At 40.8% G+C, this 16,393-nt stretch overlaps 1 protein-coding gene across 2 annotated transcripts in view; it reads right to left on the bottom strand.

The window, feature by feature from the left end:
- Positions 1 to 16,393, bottom strand: part of DPP6 (dipeptidyl peptidase like 6) — a 394,434-nt gene that overhangs the window by 134,966 nt on the left and 243,075 nt on the right. For both annotated transcript variants that reach the window (XM_053979702.1, XM_053979712.1), the window contains exon 4: positions 914 to 1,008. In XM_053979702.1, coding sequence (XP_053835677.1) covers positions 914 to 1,008 — 95 coding nt within the window. The remainder of the gene's footprint in view (positions 1 to 913; positions 1,009 to 16,393) is intronic.

The following is a 16,393-nucleotide window of genomic DNA, read 5'->3' as shown; positions in this document are numbered from 1 at the left end:
CAAATGGCAACAATTAAAAACCAGTGGAATAAACAAGAGGCCAAATGGAAGTAATTTGACTTCAACAGACCTTGACATTAAAGGAAGCCAGCCCATTCCCTTAGAATTGTAAATTGTAAATTGTAAAGAAAGGGGTTACACTCTGGTAAAAGAGGATTGCTTATATAATGCAGTAAAATTTGAAGGTTAAATGCAGCATGTGAAGTTTAAGTTTGGGCCCTGACATAATAATTTGGTGATAAATTCTTTGTCTCATTAAAAAATAATTAATACAATTGATGTACTAACTTCTGCCACAATGCTGGTTTCATCCACTACACAAAACAATGCTACAAAATACTTCTATCACTAAAAACAATGCTCTGAATCAGATGTGACTTTGTAGTCTTTACATTCGTTTTAATAGTCACCTATTAACTTCTTCCCACAACAATTTCTTAGGATTTCTCTCAAATACAACCCCACTTTTATTCCTCAATGCTACTCATAAAAAACACTGAAATTACATTTCAACCATTAGGCAAGAATAATCAGCAAATGCACAAACAAAAAATAAGTATTTGTGTGGAGAAATGTAGAGAATAACAACAGACAGTAAAGGATATCAATTGTCCTTTTTATTAAGCATGCAGAGATGAGAATTGTGCATCTTTCAATTATATATGATATGCAAGACTAGCTGCAAATCTCTATATGATACTTTCCAGAAGTATGGGAGAAACTGAGCTTGCAGAATAATAACAAAAGCTGGAGTTCAATCTCACATTATCCATCGCTGCATAGCCCATTGTACCACCAGTGAATTGCTTCTCCTTGACAATACATGAAGTTGAAACTCAAGTCATTTTCTGCTTTACTGATCCAACTGCAAGAGAGCTGTGAAATTCAGCTACTTGTCATAGAAAATACTTACAATTTTTTTGTTTTCTATTAATATTGTTGAACTGTTGGTTTCGACATTCCTCAGAATCACTGTGCCATTCTGGTTTCTATAAATGAATTCATTATCTGCAAGGAGGAAAACAAAAGGTCATTAAGGAAATCTGAAATTGTGTTTGTGTGGAATCTAATTATGGACTTCAAACCAAAAGTACTGCTGGGAACTTCTTTCTGAAGAACTCAAATTATTTTTTAACACTTCAGCCATTGCTAAAAGTGGCTTTGAGGACAGCCATAAAACAATGTGGTTGGTGTTTGTCACATGTTTGTTGCGCCACACTTTCCCTTAGATGAATGCAAGAGTGACCTGTTTTGAATATACAAACACAACTTGCTAGAAAACAAGGTCAAAAAAACCCATTCTTTATGATCACAGGTTTCTGAGTTCCACAGTCTCTGTGGAGTTTAATAAGCCTGGAAAGTCTCTGAAAGTGAAAGGCAAATGACCCTCTAACAAAGCAGATTCTGGAACCTAATATTGTACTCCAACTCTGACATTTGTTCTGCAGACGTATACCAGCAGGAGAAACATGCAGAGAAATCACCATTTTCACACAAAAAAAGGCAAATCAGCTTGTCTCTGTGCACTTTGGGACTACTCCAGCTCTCAAGACAGGTGGACAACAACAAAAATACTGGAGATAGTGTCCAGCTCTCAAAGCACACAGCCTGCCTGACAGAAAGGCTGGGGCAGACATATGAAAGGGATTCCAAATGAGGGTTAGGTAGCAGGTCAAAAGTTCAGGATGAAAAACATTACAACAATAAAGGCATGTCAGAAACTGAGTTCAAGCCTGATCAGTGCCTACATGCACTGCCCTGCAGATAAAACATAAGTCCCAAGCACTCTGCCATTAAAGGAATCAGCAGTTTTTCTTGGCACAGGACTAGGGTTATGGGTTTTTTGCAACTTGCCTAAACTGAGAACTGATGGATCCTACCAAACCTCAGCTTCCAGTTTCAGTTAGAAAAACAATTCCTCACCACCTACCATTATGGTGGCTGCCCCAGGAATGTCACCATGATGCAACAAGGGCTAGGGACATGTGGGTGGTTTAACATTACCCATGGAGCATCCTGGGATGAGTCAAAGGTGAGTTTAAATCCTCTAGGATATGTACAAGCACAAACCCAGCTCACTGTAACTGCAGAGGTGTGCACTGCCCAGTTGGGGTGACCTGCTAAAGGCAACACTGGGTTTGGAGACTTGGTTCTTTCAAAACCAGGGTGTGCAGACCTAGACGTCTCCTTATCCATGTTCCAGTCTTTTATTTCCAACCTGGTGATGATAATCCTCATCACAGTCACTAACCAGCTTTATAAAATGGTTTGTAGGTGCAGATGAAAAGCTTCTACACTCTATTTATTGCTGTCAATAAAAAAAAAAAATCTCCTCCATATCACAGATTTACACATAAGTGGAAGAAGAAGAAATCTCTGAGATTGGGATGAATCAGATTCTGTAAGGGCAAATGGTTGCTGCAATACAGTTGATCCTCTCAAAACCACAAGGTTTTATAGACTTTAAAATTCTCAGAATCCAAATCAGAGCAACAGCCCTTTAGACTCATAGGCAAAGTTCTCAAAGCATAACTTTTTTAAATTATGGAATAATTTTATCAGCAACTTCTGTCTTGAATAAAAAAAAAAAAGGAGGATCTTAATTAGATTGACTTACATTTATCTTTAGAGTATTCCTTCATACAATTTATGACTTAACAAACTAAGAAACTTAAACTTGAGAAAGAACTGATTGAACAGAGCTAGGACAGAAGTCAAAAAAGTCATAAGCAGTATGGAGAAGATAAATAAGGGATACTTATTCCCTGCCTTTTCCAAAATTAGTGCTGGAAGGCACCAGATGACACCAGTCAGTGTCAGGTTCAACACAAATAAAAGGGATTATTTCTTCATGCTGAAGGCAAACAAACTGTGGAACTCACAGTCCCAGAACAGAGCAGGTGCCAGGGCTGCAGGTGGATCCCAACTAGAATTAGAAAAATGGAAGAAAAATCCATAAAATATTATATGTCTTGAAGAGACATATAAGGAAGGCTTGAAGGCTTTTCAGGAAGCCCATGAGCCAGCCATTGTGAGAGACTAAAGGAATAACCTGAATCCTCAACTTGAGAAATTTGCCTGCTTTTCAGAATCTTCCCTAAGTATTTGCCCTTGTCCTGGGCCATATGCCAGAAGAGACAATCTCTGGGGTCTGATCCAGCAGCAGCTTATTTACAATTCTAAATTCCAGCTTCTGTGTCCAGATCCTTAAGAAAAGTGTTTATGCCAACAATTTAGGAAGTAAGGCAATAAAAGATTTAATGTTTCCTACATACTTGGTCTTTATACACTCAGGTCACAAAGTCTGAAGCATTATTTGTTATAAGAGGAAAGTATGCAGCCTAAATTTTTATTTTCCAGAAATATTTCAGGCATTCCAGAAAAAAAAAAAAAAAAAAGAAAAAATTAAACTGAGAGACAGACTATTACCTAATTATCAAACATGCTGCAAAATATTACTGCTTTAATAATCACCCTCTGTCAACAACACAGAATGTTTTCCAATTATACACTAAGTTCAAGACAGAAAAAAATCATGTTTTAAACATGGCCAGCAAAACATTTGAATAATTGTAAGGCTCTCAGGATATTTCCTAATTACAGAAAAGAAAAGAGCGATGAAATTCAGCTCCAAGTTCAGAACATAGTAAAGTAGCTTATTAATCTAATGAGTCTGTGAAGCTGTTTCTTGAACATTGCAGGAACTGATGGAAGTCACATTACTGCCCATAATGACATTGCTACCAAATTTTATTGCTCCTTATGCTCCAAAAAAACCCATAACATTTTAATAAACTATGAAACTTCAAGATTACATAGAAGTTGCTCCATGGTTGGAAGTAAGAGATGACAGACTTTCCCATTATTTGTTAAACCGTAACAGGTTTAAAATCAGGTGCTAATCTGCCACATGTACTTTTAGAATGCATTAAAAAAAGAATAAATGAAGCAGTGCTGATTTGTTAGGGCTCTAAATCTTGCCATTATATTAAATTCCAGCCATCAACACACTGTCTGAGTTAATGAACAGAAAATTGGTCTGCTTAAGAGAAGAACAAATTGATCTGTGTTATATTCCAAACAAAACACTGTGAGGTTTAGCTGGGTCTTAGTCCTCAAAAGATAAATCATATTCCTGGACTTCTGTTTTGAAATGTGTGATTTGTCCCAGTGCAAGAGCATTGATTTAAATGGGACATACCTCAATCAAAGCCACAAAGCAATGCAGTGGCCCCTGTCTGTAATGAATTCTGTCCAGCAAGCTGATGAGAATTTGCAGCCTGATTTATAGTTGTCACCGGAGCTGATAAAGGTCATCACTGCCTCTCATTTTTTATATCTGCCTTTCTTTGGGGCTGGTGTTCAGTATAAATGATGCTGAAATTTATAGTTTTCAGGCATGCTGCCATTTATTCCATTTCTTCAATCTTGGATTTTTTCCATCTGTTCTTCACCAAAGAAGTCATGGATGCCTCATCCCTGGAGGTGTTCAAGGCCAGGAGCCTTGAGCAATCTGTTCTAGTGAAAGGTGCCCAGTGGGGTTGGAACTGGGTGGTCTTTAAGGTTTCTTCAACCCAAACCTCTCTCTGATTCTATGGTTCAATAGCAAAGTTCACTTTTCCAGCTCCTCATCTCTCTTTCAACTTCCAGGAAATTGTCTGAGTGGTAGATCACATTTCCTGACTGTGAATGTAGACACAGATATGTAGTCACACTTGAAAAAGGTGACTGATTGCAAAAAACAATGATTACCAGAAACAGTGGATCAGCCTTGGGGCTGTACAGAGTCAGTGCAGAGGAACTGGGGAGGCCTGGGGAGAAACTTTTAAGCAGAACAGGTGAAATCATAAACCCCATCTGCTTCTCTGTCTTGAATTCAGTCAGGAAATGCACAGGCAGAGAAAACAGACCTAGGGAGAGGGAGCTCATGTCCCTTGAAGCCACTGAGCCCTCACCAGGAACAGCACAGACAGACTGGGCACCAGACAAAACAGCTCAGCACAGTGGACAAGAAGGTTTGGGACAACTTTACTTCTAGAAGGAGTAAGTTTGAGTGCTGGCAGTGCAAAGAATTTGAAGGAACTACATCCATTGACAGGAACACATCTTCAGTGCCCAAAAATTTAGTGCAGTAAAGCTTCTCTGAAGTCCACATTACCAGAGAGGAAAGATTGGTTTATAAGGTACTGTGCAGGACCATGCCTATGAGGAGAACTTCCTTTATTTGTCAGAGCTTATGGAAAGCAGAAAACAAAACTGATTGATAAAATATGAAAACAAAAACTATTTAAATACAGCCCTAAAAATATTTTAATGAAATTGTCATTTTCTATCATTTTAATACCTGATGAATGAAAAGTACACAGAAAAAGGTTATGAAATTCATATGCAGCAAGTCAGCAGCAAGAGACAGTGAAAGAGAGAAGGTAGAGTCAGGACTGTTAGGACCACTCCAGTCTTTTAGGTCAACAGATTTGAGGAAAAGGCAACTTCTTAAGTCCTGATCAACAGACATGAAAGAAAATTGAATGAATCTCAGTATGATGAAAGCCAGCATCAAGGGAATTATCATTTTCAATCCATAAGATTAAGGAAGATTGATTAATAAAAGAAATTTAAGTCCTGAAGTTGTTCTAAACCATTTCAGACAAATGAGCCTCCAGATACCAGCAGGATTGGCAAAAATATTACCCTGTGTCAGGAGAGCAGAGAGCAGCAGGTCCTGTGGGACCTTGTATGTCCCCTCCCAAGGGACAGAGGTCACTTTGCACGGGGCCATGTGTAGGGATGCTGGGATGGAGCTCTGCACTGGCACAGCAAATGTCACAGGGCCACCAAGACCACTGGCACCCTTCTGTCATTCCTCATGGGGGAAAAAAGAAGAGTTGTTGTGGGGGTTTTAATGACCCAAAGCAGTCAGATCTTTGGTGATTTATCTTACATCTGAAGGAGTCTTGCAGGAGCCCTGCAGCCCTGCCCAGCATGGTGCACAGCATCACTCAGCCCTCGGCCAGGCTGAGCCCACCCCCACTGAGGTGACAACAGCACCTGAACCAGCCCAGGCTTTCTGGGAGTCCTCCCAGGCAGGTATTGATCAGACACACCTGGATACCTTCACCATCTATCAAGATGACAGACAGGAAGGTTGCAATGATAGGACAGATGTTTCTTCAGACAATTGATATTTGCAACAGGATGTAGTACAGTTGTATTCTTTTGGAAAGATACATGAGGATCAGGTAGTGGAGTTTAAAAAAAAAAAATCTTCTGCTTGTTTAGCAGCTCAGCAAATTTTCTGAAGGGCCAGGTGAGCCCCAGGACTGAATTTCAGTTCACAGATCATAATGCAAAAGAAAAGCACAATCAGTCCCCAGTGGAAGCCTATTCAGGTGTCCAGAGAGATGCAATCACAAACCAGATGGAAATAAAACTGTTGGGATGATGCATTTAGTACTGTGATCTGTTGTTCTTTCAAGACATTCTGCAGTGCATCTATTTGATATTTACAGCATGTACCCAACAAACAACTGACTCTGAAATTCCCTCCCCACGGCAGAAGCAAAGACTGTTTTGATACTGAGCTGCTTCCCAGAGAGAAAATGCAGGGAAGGTTTCCCAGCCCCTGTCCCCTAGTGCCTGCAGTAGGCTGGGATAACAGAAAGTGGGAGGCAAGGATCACAAATAGGGAAGAGCAGCAAAAGCCCATTTCCCTGCTCACAGCTTCATGGTGCCCTCAATGAGCTGCTCCTCAGGGATGGGCCCTGTAGACTTTGGCATTTGTAATTTTTCACAGCCCCTGCCACCACCCTGCCTCTGTTTCAATGCACCTACCCACACCAGTAACTCCTTTTCCTTCTGCCTTGCTACTTTGCCTGGAAGAAATAAATAAGAATTTCTTAGACTTTGTGATGCTGATACAAGGAGCAACAGGGGACAGAGAACAGCTTGCTTTTAACAACATTGCTACAGCCTTTATTTCCAGGAGACAACTGGAATCCCATTTTTAGCTTTCGGCCATTATGGGTCATTATCCTTTTACTATTCCCAGCACTTTTTTCCCCACATGCAAGGCTGAAAGAAAAACTTCTTTAAATAGGTGATTTACTGTAATCTAGCTAAATACTGTATAACACATTGAATTGGTATATTAAGTAAGTGCAACAAGATAGAATGTGCTTTAGTATGCAAGAAGTGGTTTTAATTGCTCATCATCTCTATGCAGTTGCACTTGGTGCACCAATATAGTGCTTTTACAGTAGTACCAGTAAAATAAAACACAATTATAGCTCAGGAAAATTCCCACATCAACGTGCATCTCTACCAGCCTTGTAAAGTAGCTTGTCAAAAGCTCCAAGAGATCGAGTCTTGGGAAAACTTAAAACTATAAAAGTCAGCAATGCTGATCTGTTTCTCTTTTTTATCTAATCCCAACTCTTTCAATATTCAAGTAAAAAAAAAAAATAGTTCTACATCCTACATCAAGCCTGAAATACAGGCAGAGCACACCTTTGAAATGTGGGTCCCAAATTTGAAATCAGGTAAAATTCTGCTCCTGCCTCATTTGTGAGGATGAACTCCTCCTCAAAGAGCCCCAGTCTGGGAACTCTGTGCACTCAGATCATGACTCAGTGGCACAGGCATGAAAAGCTGAAATGCATGTGAGAAACTGAGAATTTGTTTCAACTTCTAATTACTCCCTTCCCAACTTCTCTCTGCTTTTAGAACATATGGAGGGAGGGAAATAGAGACACTACAATTAGGCAAAAAATGAATGAGACATTCACTGGTCTAAATCCATTTTTATTCCATCCAGGGCAAACCATCTTGATTACAAAACTGCTGCAAAAGCCTAAGAACAGCAGTGCAGCCTCACACCTCATTGCTTGCTGTCCTCAATTTATCTTTCTAATGCCTGGGGAGAGGAGGGGAGTGCACCACACTGAGATGATTTTGGTGTATTCCAGAGCTGAGAAATCTCCCTCAAAAATTCTCTGCCATCTTATTCTCTTGTTCAGCTGTGCTTGTGCCATGTGCTCTTCAAATCCTAGATGTTGTAGGAGGAGAAGTGCAGAGGACCCCAGGGTTACTGGACAGCTGGAGACAGCAGATTACACTCATCCCTTTGATTCCCTGCTGGAAACATTTCACGTTCAACACAGACCAGAAGCAATTTAACCCCAGACAACTATTTTCTCAGAAAATGGTCCTTAATGCTTTTATCCACACCCTACATATTTTTCACAGTTTCATCATGCAACTGAAAAAAAAAAAAAAAAAGTGTAGCCAACAGGTAGAAGGAATCCCAGCTTATCCCAGCTCCATGAAATGACCGAGGTGGGCACAGAGTCCCAAATACACAATGGCGCAGATTTTACTGGGAATATAAAAATTCCAAGGCTTTTTCCACTGTAGTTTCTAGCTCAGATGAGAGCCCAAGTTACCACTCCTGCTTGGTGGCCCCCAGCTTGCCAGTTCCACGCAGGCACGCTTGCTCCAAGCACCCCCTGGTTGTGCCCCAGGCCAGTGCAGCACCACTCACTCAGTGACCTCTCTCTTCTCTGCCAAATGCACCAGGTCTTTTTCTGCCTCATTTGGTTTGGCTTCACACAAAGTGCATAATCCTAAGTGTTGCACCTAAATGTAATAATCCACTTGACACTGAGGAAAAAAAGGAATCCATGAATAAATTTTCATTAAAATGTGACCCCACAGCTCACTTACTTAATTTCTCTGTGCATTCCCTTGCCTCCTTCTCTTTGCTCCTAAACAAATTGCACTAGTTAATGGCCATGATGGACAGAAAGAACACATAAAGTGTTTTTTCTTGCTTTTCAATATTATTATCATAGGAAGATTACTTAAATTTCAGTGCAGACTGAGTGAGACTGTTGTATGTTAACAAGCAGATACGTTTTGTGTGCAGCTGTGGGTAAAGTTTTAATTACCTTTGTGTACAATATTTCACAGTCCTTATTATGTCAGCCTGTCATTTCAGATGTGTCTGGTGAGGTATGATTGTGGTGAAGTCTAACTGTGTGAGGAGCTGTCAGAGTCATGGCCATCACCCTGACCTCAGGCTTTTGAAAATCAAGGCAGGCGAGAGATGAAATCCAAGACCCCACGACACATTTTGGTTACCAGTGAACGATTTCTGGTTTTGGAGTGGTCACAAGAGGGCATCCTGCTACAGAGCCCATGGAAACACTTTCAACACTTGCAAAGAACCATTAATAATAATTAGATTCGGTGCTGGGCAGGAGACTGGTGTCCTGAGCAAGACAGCACTGAGGGAAGGAAATGGCACCTGAGTGGGAACAATCTTCCTGCACCCAGCTTCAAGGGAGCCACTAAAGGACAAACACGTTGCAATTATAGGTAAAATCAGATCATTTTTAAACCAACTGAAGATGGAATGAAAAACATTCATGTCAGCTAAGCAGGGTGGTGAGGCAATAGAAGAGGCTGCCCAGAGAAGCTGTGGATGCCCCATCCCTGGAAGTGCTCAAGGCCAGGTTGGATGGAGCTCTGAGGAACTTGGTTTAGTGAATATGTCCCTGCCCATAGCAGGGGGGTTGGAAATGGATGATCTTTCAGTTCCCCTCCAACCCAAACCATTCTATGATTCCATGAGGAGTGAGGAGCTTTTCCTTAGCCTGGCACATTGGTTTGGTTTGCCTGCAGTGACTGGGTCAGCTCCTACACAGAGTCCTCACCAAACCCCAGAAAAGATTCCTGAACTCCTTATTTCACTTCTTCTTGCTCCTTTTCCTCTCTCTGCCCATGGAACCAACATCATCCACCTGTTACTGCCTTTGTTCTGTTGGTCTTGAAGCACCAGCAGTTGCTAAAGAAGACAACTGTGCTGATTCTGCAGAAGCAAAAGGGCTGATATGAGCATCTGGTTCAAGTGCAATGGCTGAAAAATAGTTACACCAAAAGAAAGACTGCTCTTTCCTTCCAATTCTCATCAACCTTCTGTCCAACAATACCTTCTCAATGGGTTAAGAACTTTCAGCAGATGAGATTAAATCCAATGAGTGCCCCTATTCAATGGAAAGAGCTTGACTTCTTCATATTTTTCTTTATTTTCTATCCTTACATAATTTCTTTATAACTCAGGGCAATTCTTTTTATCGTGCATTTCCATGCTTCTGTCATGGTCTTTATCTTTCTCTGGACCATTCCTATTCCCATTACAATCTGTCTTTTTTGGATGGAGCAACCCAAGCTCACTGCAGTGATCAAGGTGATGATGTCCCTCAAACTGGATAAAAGCAGGCTCTTTTCAGTATTTTTCTCTCCTGAGTGTAGTTCAATATTGTTTCTCCTAAAAAAGTTGATTGCAACAGAAAATTGATTACACTCTCAGTTTCCTGCCCTAGAAGAAGGGCAAATATAAACTATGGAATTCTAATAATCCCTCTTCCATTTTCATATTCATAATCTTCTGGCTTGATAGTTTATCTATATTAGCCATTCTGTGCCAATTAGGAAAAAAAATCAGGAATATTATAATTATTGGTGTATATTTTTAAAAATATCTTCCTTTGTGAGGCATTAAAGTTAGAAAATACATAAAGAACATGCTTTTATGTTAAAGGTTAATTTGGTTTGAGGCCATATCTTATGCCTGCTGCTGTGTTTGGAATCAGTTTCAAGGCAAAAGTTAACAGCAAATTCTTACAAATGCTGCCCCTGAAACTGACACCTGGAAGAAAGAAAATATGGAACACATGGAATATATATATATGTACTCTTGGGCATGTTTTAAATAAGTGTTTAATATATTTTTTATATCACAGTTCACAGCCTGCTCTCCCTGGGAAGGAGAACAAGGAAGGAAAAGATACCTCCAAATTATTAATAAGCATCTTGGCTTATGCACGAGTATTCCGAGCAATTTGTCTTGTCAAATGAGTCAGTCCATCAGCTGAAGCAGCAGCAGACAGTGGAAACTGCTGCACACAGCCCAGCATATGTGCATTAACCCCTCTGAGGGGCAATGGGCCAGCCCAGCCCTGCTGGCTCCACTCCCTGCTGGTGCTGCCAGAGGCTGAGCATCCAGAGCCAGCTGCAGGAGCAGGCCTGGGGATGGGCTCCTGTCCACCAGGAAATGGGAAAATTGACTGCTGAGCAGAGAATAAGTGTTTATTAGGTTGGTAACAAATTAGAATATTGGAAAAAATGTCTGGACCCTGTCTGGGCAGAATTGGTGGATTTTAGATGTTTATCCAAGTCTTGATGGTTCTTCTCAGTCTGGCTGAAGGTACCACGTTACTCAGATATTCCCACGGGGAATGTATGGCAAGGCCAAGGCTTCCACCCAGAGCCTGGAATGGCTTACTCTGCATACATGACCACATGGAACACAACTGAAATATGAGCACAATCTCTCTGAACTGCTGGATTCACCACCACTCATTGTGGAGTCAATTTTTATAGAGTCAAGTGCATGCCAATATAATAATAATTTATCTAATAGATCCAGACTTTTGCTCATTATGGAGGAAATGCTTTGGAACTGATACTTTTTAAACTTTTCTTGGCTTGAACATTGACATTTTTCCCTGCCTACTTACTAAACTTTGTTTATATTTTTTTCCACCCCTGCCATTCCAAAACTAAAATGCTTTGAAGATGATTACCCAGATTTTGTAAACTCAAACATTGGAAGACTGGTATAAGCCTGCAAAAGAGCCTGATATTTTAAAAACATATTTTCAAATGCAATTAAATGGATTTGTCATGAAACACTTGAAGAACACTTTTAACATTTTTGAGAAGTTAATCCATACACTTCTGTGCACTCCTGGTGTGTAGTTCCCACCCCATCCTCTCTAAAATTATACATTAGAGGTGGAAAACATTTGTCCAAAGTCCTGATCTAAGGCTGACCAAGAGAAGCAAATAGAAACAAGCTCCCAAGAACCCTTCCTCTTGCAACAGGTCTTAGGTCAGTGAAACTCATTGATGAGAGAAATGCTGGATGCAAGAGGCTCTGGAGGGTGCTTGGGAAGTGTCTTAGAAGAGAAAACTATTTTAGGCAACTAAACAGAAAATATACAAGAGGATCTGAGGATTCTCTGAGATAAAAAGTGGATGAGGTTCAGTGCTCTCTTGCTCATCCTTGTGCACACACATCTTGCCTCCCATGGAAACAGGATTTTGGGCTGGGCAAACCTTTGGTCTCCTGTGCTCTTAATTGAATTTCCTCTGATGTGAGGTTTTAAAGTATAATTACTTTCCCTTGATCAATGATAATTATCTAATTATAAAATTCTTTTAATGACTTATATAAGTCTGGGACTATTTCTTGTAAAAAAGAAAAAAAGAAGTGCTTTTCATACATTGAACAGCTTAATCCAGTCAGGAGATCCAAGCTCACTGGGGACTTTTTCTTAGATAAGTAAATCTTTGCCTGCTAAATTTTCAGTTACAAAGACTTGATATAAAGTTTAATCACCAGAAATACAGTATTTCCTGTCTTCAAATTATTTAATTATGGCATCTCAGCATATATTTATTTAATGTTCATTAAAAGGAACAAGTGGAATACATACTGCTCTAATTAATACTTGATAAGCATTCCGTGTTCAACAAGTATCCCAGAGCAGTAGAGCAAGCTCTGGGAAAGCTACTGAGTCAGGAAAATGTTCTTTTTGCACCAAGCAAAAATCTCCAAGAAGCAATCAAAGTTGGGCAGGGCAGTGTGAAAAACAGAAAATTGCCTTGATTAAAATATTAAAAAAAAAAAAAAAAAAAGTTTTAAAAAGTAAGCAAATTGCATCCTAGAGAACAAAAGGTTCCCAGGGCTGGACTGTGTCAAACAACAAACATTTCTGGAGATCACTGCTGAAGGTATCAGCAGTGTGTAGCAATTAGGATCAATGGCTTTAACATCAATGGCTTTACAAGAGGCCTGAACACCCCAAAAAGTTCTCCTTTCTCCATCACCCCTTTACAGTCCTCACTTGAATGTGCTTTTTGTTCAGCATATCCTGCAATTATGCACCTCACTTGTTTCATCTGTGCTTTCCTGGGTGCTTATCTCTTTAGTGCCTCTTTCCTAAAATGTTTCCATCCTTAAATCAGCCTGACTGTCGGGAACACCTTCAGCAAGTTCATGCAAACCCTCTTTCTTGACCTTCTTTTCCTACAGATCAAAACTGAGTATCCTTTCTATCTACCCACATCTTCTAAGCAGTGCTGGATCCAAGCAAAATAAAATTTCTTACTCTCTCCAAAAGCAATCCTCCTCATGGTGAAACACTGCCAAGCTCCTGGGAAGGGAGACCATCACCCTCTGCTGTGCCCAGCTTGCTCCATCACCCAGGAGTAGAGCACAGCTCCTGTTTCTCTCCCTCCTCTTGTCTGGGTTACATTCTTCTGAAGAGTCAGAGAAAAACCCAGCAACTTTATTTTAGTACAAATTCAGCCAGCAGGAATGCAATTATGGCCATCCTTTTTAAGGCTTACCACAGACAATTTTTGTCCCTGCAGTGTCCCCTTCCCCGAGGGCTGGGGACAGCTGGGAGCTCACCCTTACCTGGTTCACAGGTGTCAGCTGGGGAAGAGCATCTCTTGGTGTCACACCCTTCTTGTAGCTATTCACATGGATTTTATAACTAACACCCACTGAGAGAACAGCTAATCCCTCTCTCAGTTAAACTCTTGGAAAACCAGTGCCTTTCCTTCGGCTCTGAGAGCAGCAGGGTTTTGATTTCAAGGCACTTTGAACAGGATGAAAAAAACTGATCCTTTTCCTGACTGGATTTAAACTGTTCAGCACACAGGCAGGACTGTGCATGTGGTTCTGTGCCTGTGGTTCAGAAACACCTCTGCTGTGAGCCACAGTCTTCAAAGTCCCCCACAGATGCTACCGCTCCCTGCGGCAGCGTTCCCACTTCCATCCCTGCTGTTCTCCTTTATTTATTTATTTATTTTTAATCAAAAGGCTCCCCACTGTGAATCCAGTGTCGTTGCAGTGTGTCTGCCTGGCTGGCAGGTAAAAGGACCCAGCACTGAATTTATCAGCTTTGCATTCACTACCAGGAAATGAGCCTAGAAACGTTGCAGTGCACCTTAGAGCAACACGCAGCTGATGGGAAGGAGCAAAGGGGGCAGCTTCTACATAATTCCCAGGGATTTCTACCTCTAATCTACAAACAAATTTAACACACAAAGGGGTCCAAATTGTTCTAGTTTTCACACACCTTTTACAACTTCAAATTACTCCCTGAAGTTGCTTCTTGCTGGCAGACAGTCTCAACAGGAAGCATTGCCTTGCTTCTGAGCTACTTTGAGGGAAAAGCACTAATTTTAGTGGAGTAGGGCTTGAAATGGAAATGGAGAATCTGTTTTTGTTAATGGCTATAGAAAGTCTAGGAAAGCCTGCTGGTTCAACATGTGACAGTGGCATGTTGGCTGTTAGGGGGAAGTCTATTTTTCTTCTTTTGTTTAAAAAAAAAAATGGTGGGAACAGAATTAGACAGTTATGGGCAGTAGGAATTAACAGAACCTAGACAAGAAGAAACAAAGTCCAAGGAATTCTCCTGCCTCTTCCAGTCACCTTTGATTCACTAATTGTTCTCTTTGATACTGCCATAGCAACTGAATGTATTTTCCAGCTCTTCATCATAGGCCATTAAGCCACTTCTCAGCAGTACTGACTTCCAGACTCATTTTCACTCTTCACACAACTCCAGCTCTTGCTCTACCTGGGACAACCCCAAGATCCTTCCTGCTTGCCTGGGCTTCTCCCCTGAGTGACTGTGCAGTATCACATTGTCCATACCCTCCTCATCACTCATTCCTTGCCTCTCAATTCTCGCAGGAGACCAGCCCTGTCCCTGACTCCTCACTCACCTTGGCAAGATGCAGAGATGTAACACATAGAAAGCTATGGCACTGAATGCCTGAGGCCACTTTTTAATGCATGTGGGTTTTTGGATGTTCTCTGACTACAGCCATATGTTGATACCTCAGCAGGACTTTTGACTCAGAGGCTCAACAGCACCCATGACGAGCAGGGGAATGATTACAGCTCAGCAGGCTTTGGAGAAATTAGGTTACTTATGAAGGCTTCTAAATATAAGGTTAGGCTCTTATGGAAATCTTGGCTTCCTCAAGACATCAAACAACTCATAAACAGGACACACAAAACCCCTATTTGACCATTACTCTGTTACTTCTGCTTTTCCACAGTGCGATATTTTTCCCAAACATGACTTTATGCAACACATTTTTCATTCTAAATTCAGAAGTTGCTGTAAACACCAAAGAATTATTTTCTCAGTCCAAAAGCAGCACAGGTGTCCCACCAGCACTCCAGCACTGCAGGGAAGAGTTCACTGAGGCACTGCACCACACTCCTTGGCACCACACTCCTCCCCAGCTTGCTCCTGCAGACTGTATTAATTTTTGAAAGAGCCAAATTGATTTCCCATTTCATTCTCTCTAACAGTAATGAACAAAACAGCTACATGGCATGAATGCTGTCCCCCATGGCCTATTATAGTCTCTTAAAAATCCATTAATTCCCAAGTTTCCTGTCTAGTGAACAGGTTACTGTCACGGCTGAACTCGGGCAGCTGCCCAGAAGCTGAAAGGCAGGAGTAGGACAAATTCTCTCCAGTGCTCTCAGATCACAGAGCCACAGAAATCTCTGAAGAAGATGATCCAGGATGAGATCTAAAATCAAAATTTTGGTTCAAATGGTTTGACATATTCCTCACTTGTCCCTCAATGTGGCAGTCATGAGAGAGCAAGATCTCTTACCTAATCAGCTTTGGCAACACAGGATGTCACTTCATGAAGGCATTTAGAGTAAGAATAGTGATCAACCAGCTCTGAAGTGCATGGACACTTCCACTGGCACCAACATTACCCAAAAGTTAATTTAACAAATATCCATATCTTTATGAATCATACCAGGGTTTCTGAAGGCCATCCCCAGCAAAACCGTGCTATGTTAGACAAGAAGAACCTTCTTAGTCCTTCCCCTGTATTTTCTTCTGGCCCACACAGCATTTTCCTTTAGTGAGGGTGTCTTTACTCTCAGCATAAGATCATCCTTATAGGCTGTGGGGTTCTTTGTAATGGGGCCTGGAGGTTCACTAAACCTTAGACACCACAAACCAATGTGCTGCGCACCAGGTATCTTTCTCTGTGTTTCAGAAAGTATTTCAAAAACATTTCAAAAGCCAAAATACTCATAAAAATACTTCAGAAAGAAGCTGCCATGAGCTTGGATATGAGGTTTGAACTGAGAGTGGAGAAAATTTTCTTTGAACCATTAAGACAAATAAACCCATTCATTTCAGTCTTTTTAACACACATTTAAAACCCATTGAAATGAATGAGCTAATATTTCTAATTAAAAAGGTGGGCAAAT

Source organism: Vidua macroura, chromosome 1, assembly GCF_024509145.1.
Source record: "Vidua macroura isolate BioBank_ID:100142 chromosome 1, ASM2450914v1, whole genome shotgun sequence".
Taxonomy (NCBI): domain Eukaryota; kingdom Metazoa; phylum Chordata; class Aves; order Passeriformes; family Viduidae; genus Vidua; species Vidua macroura.
The sequence above is the reverse complement of the archived record's forward strand: the minus strand, read 5'-3'. Positions and strand labels throughout refer to the sequence as shown.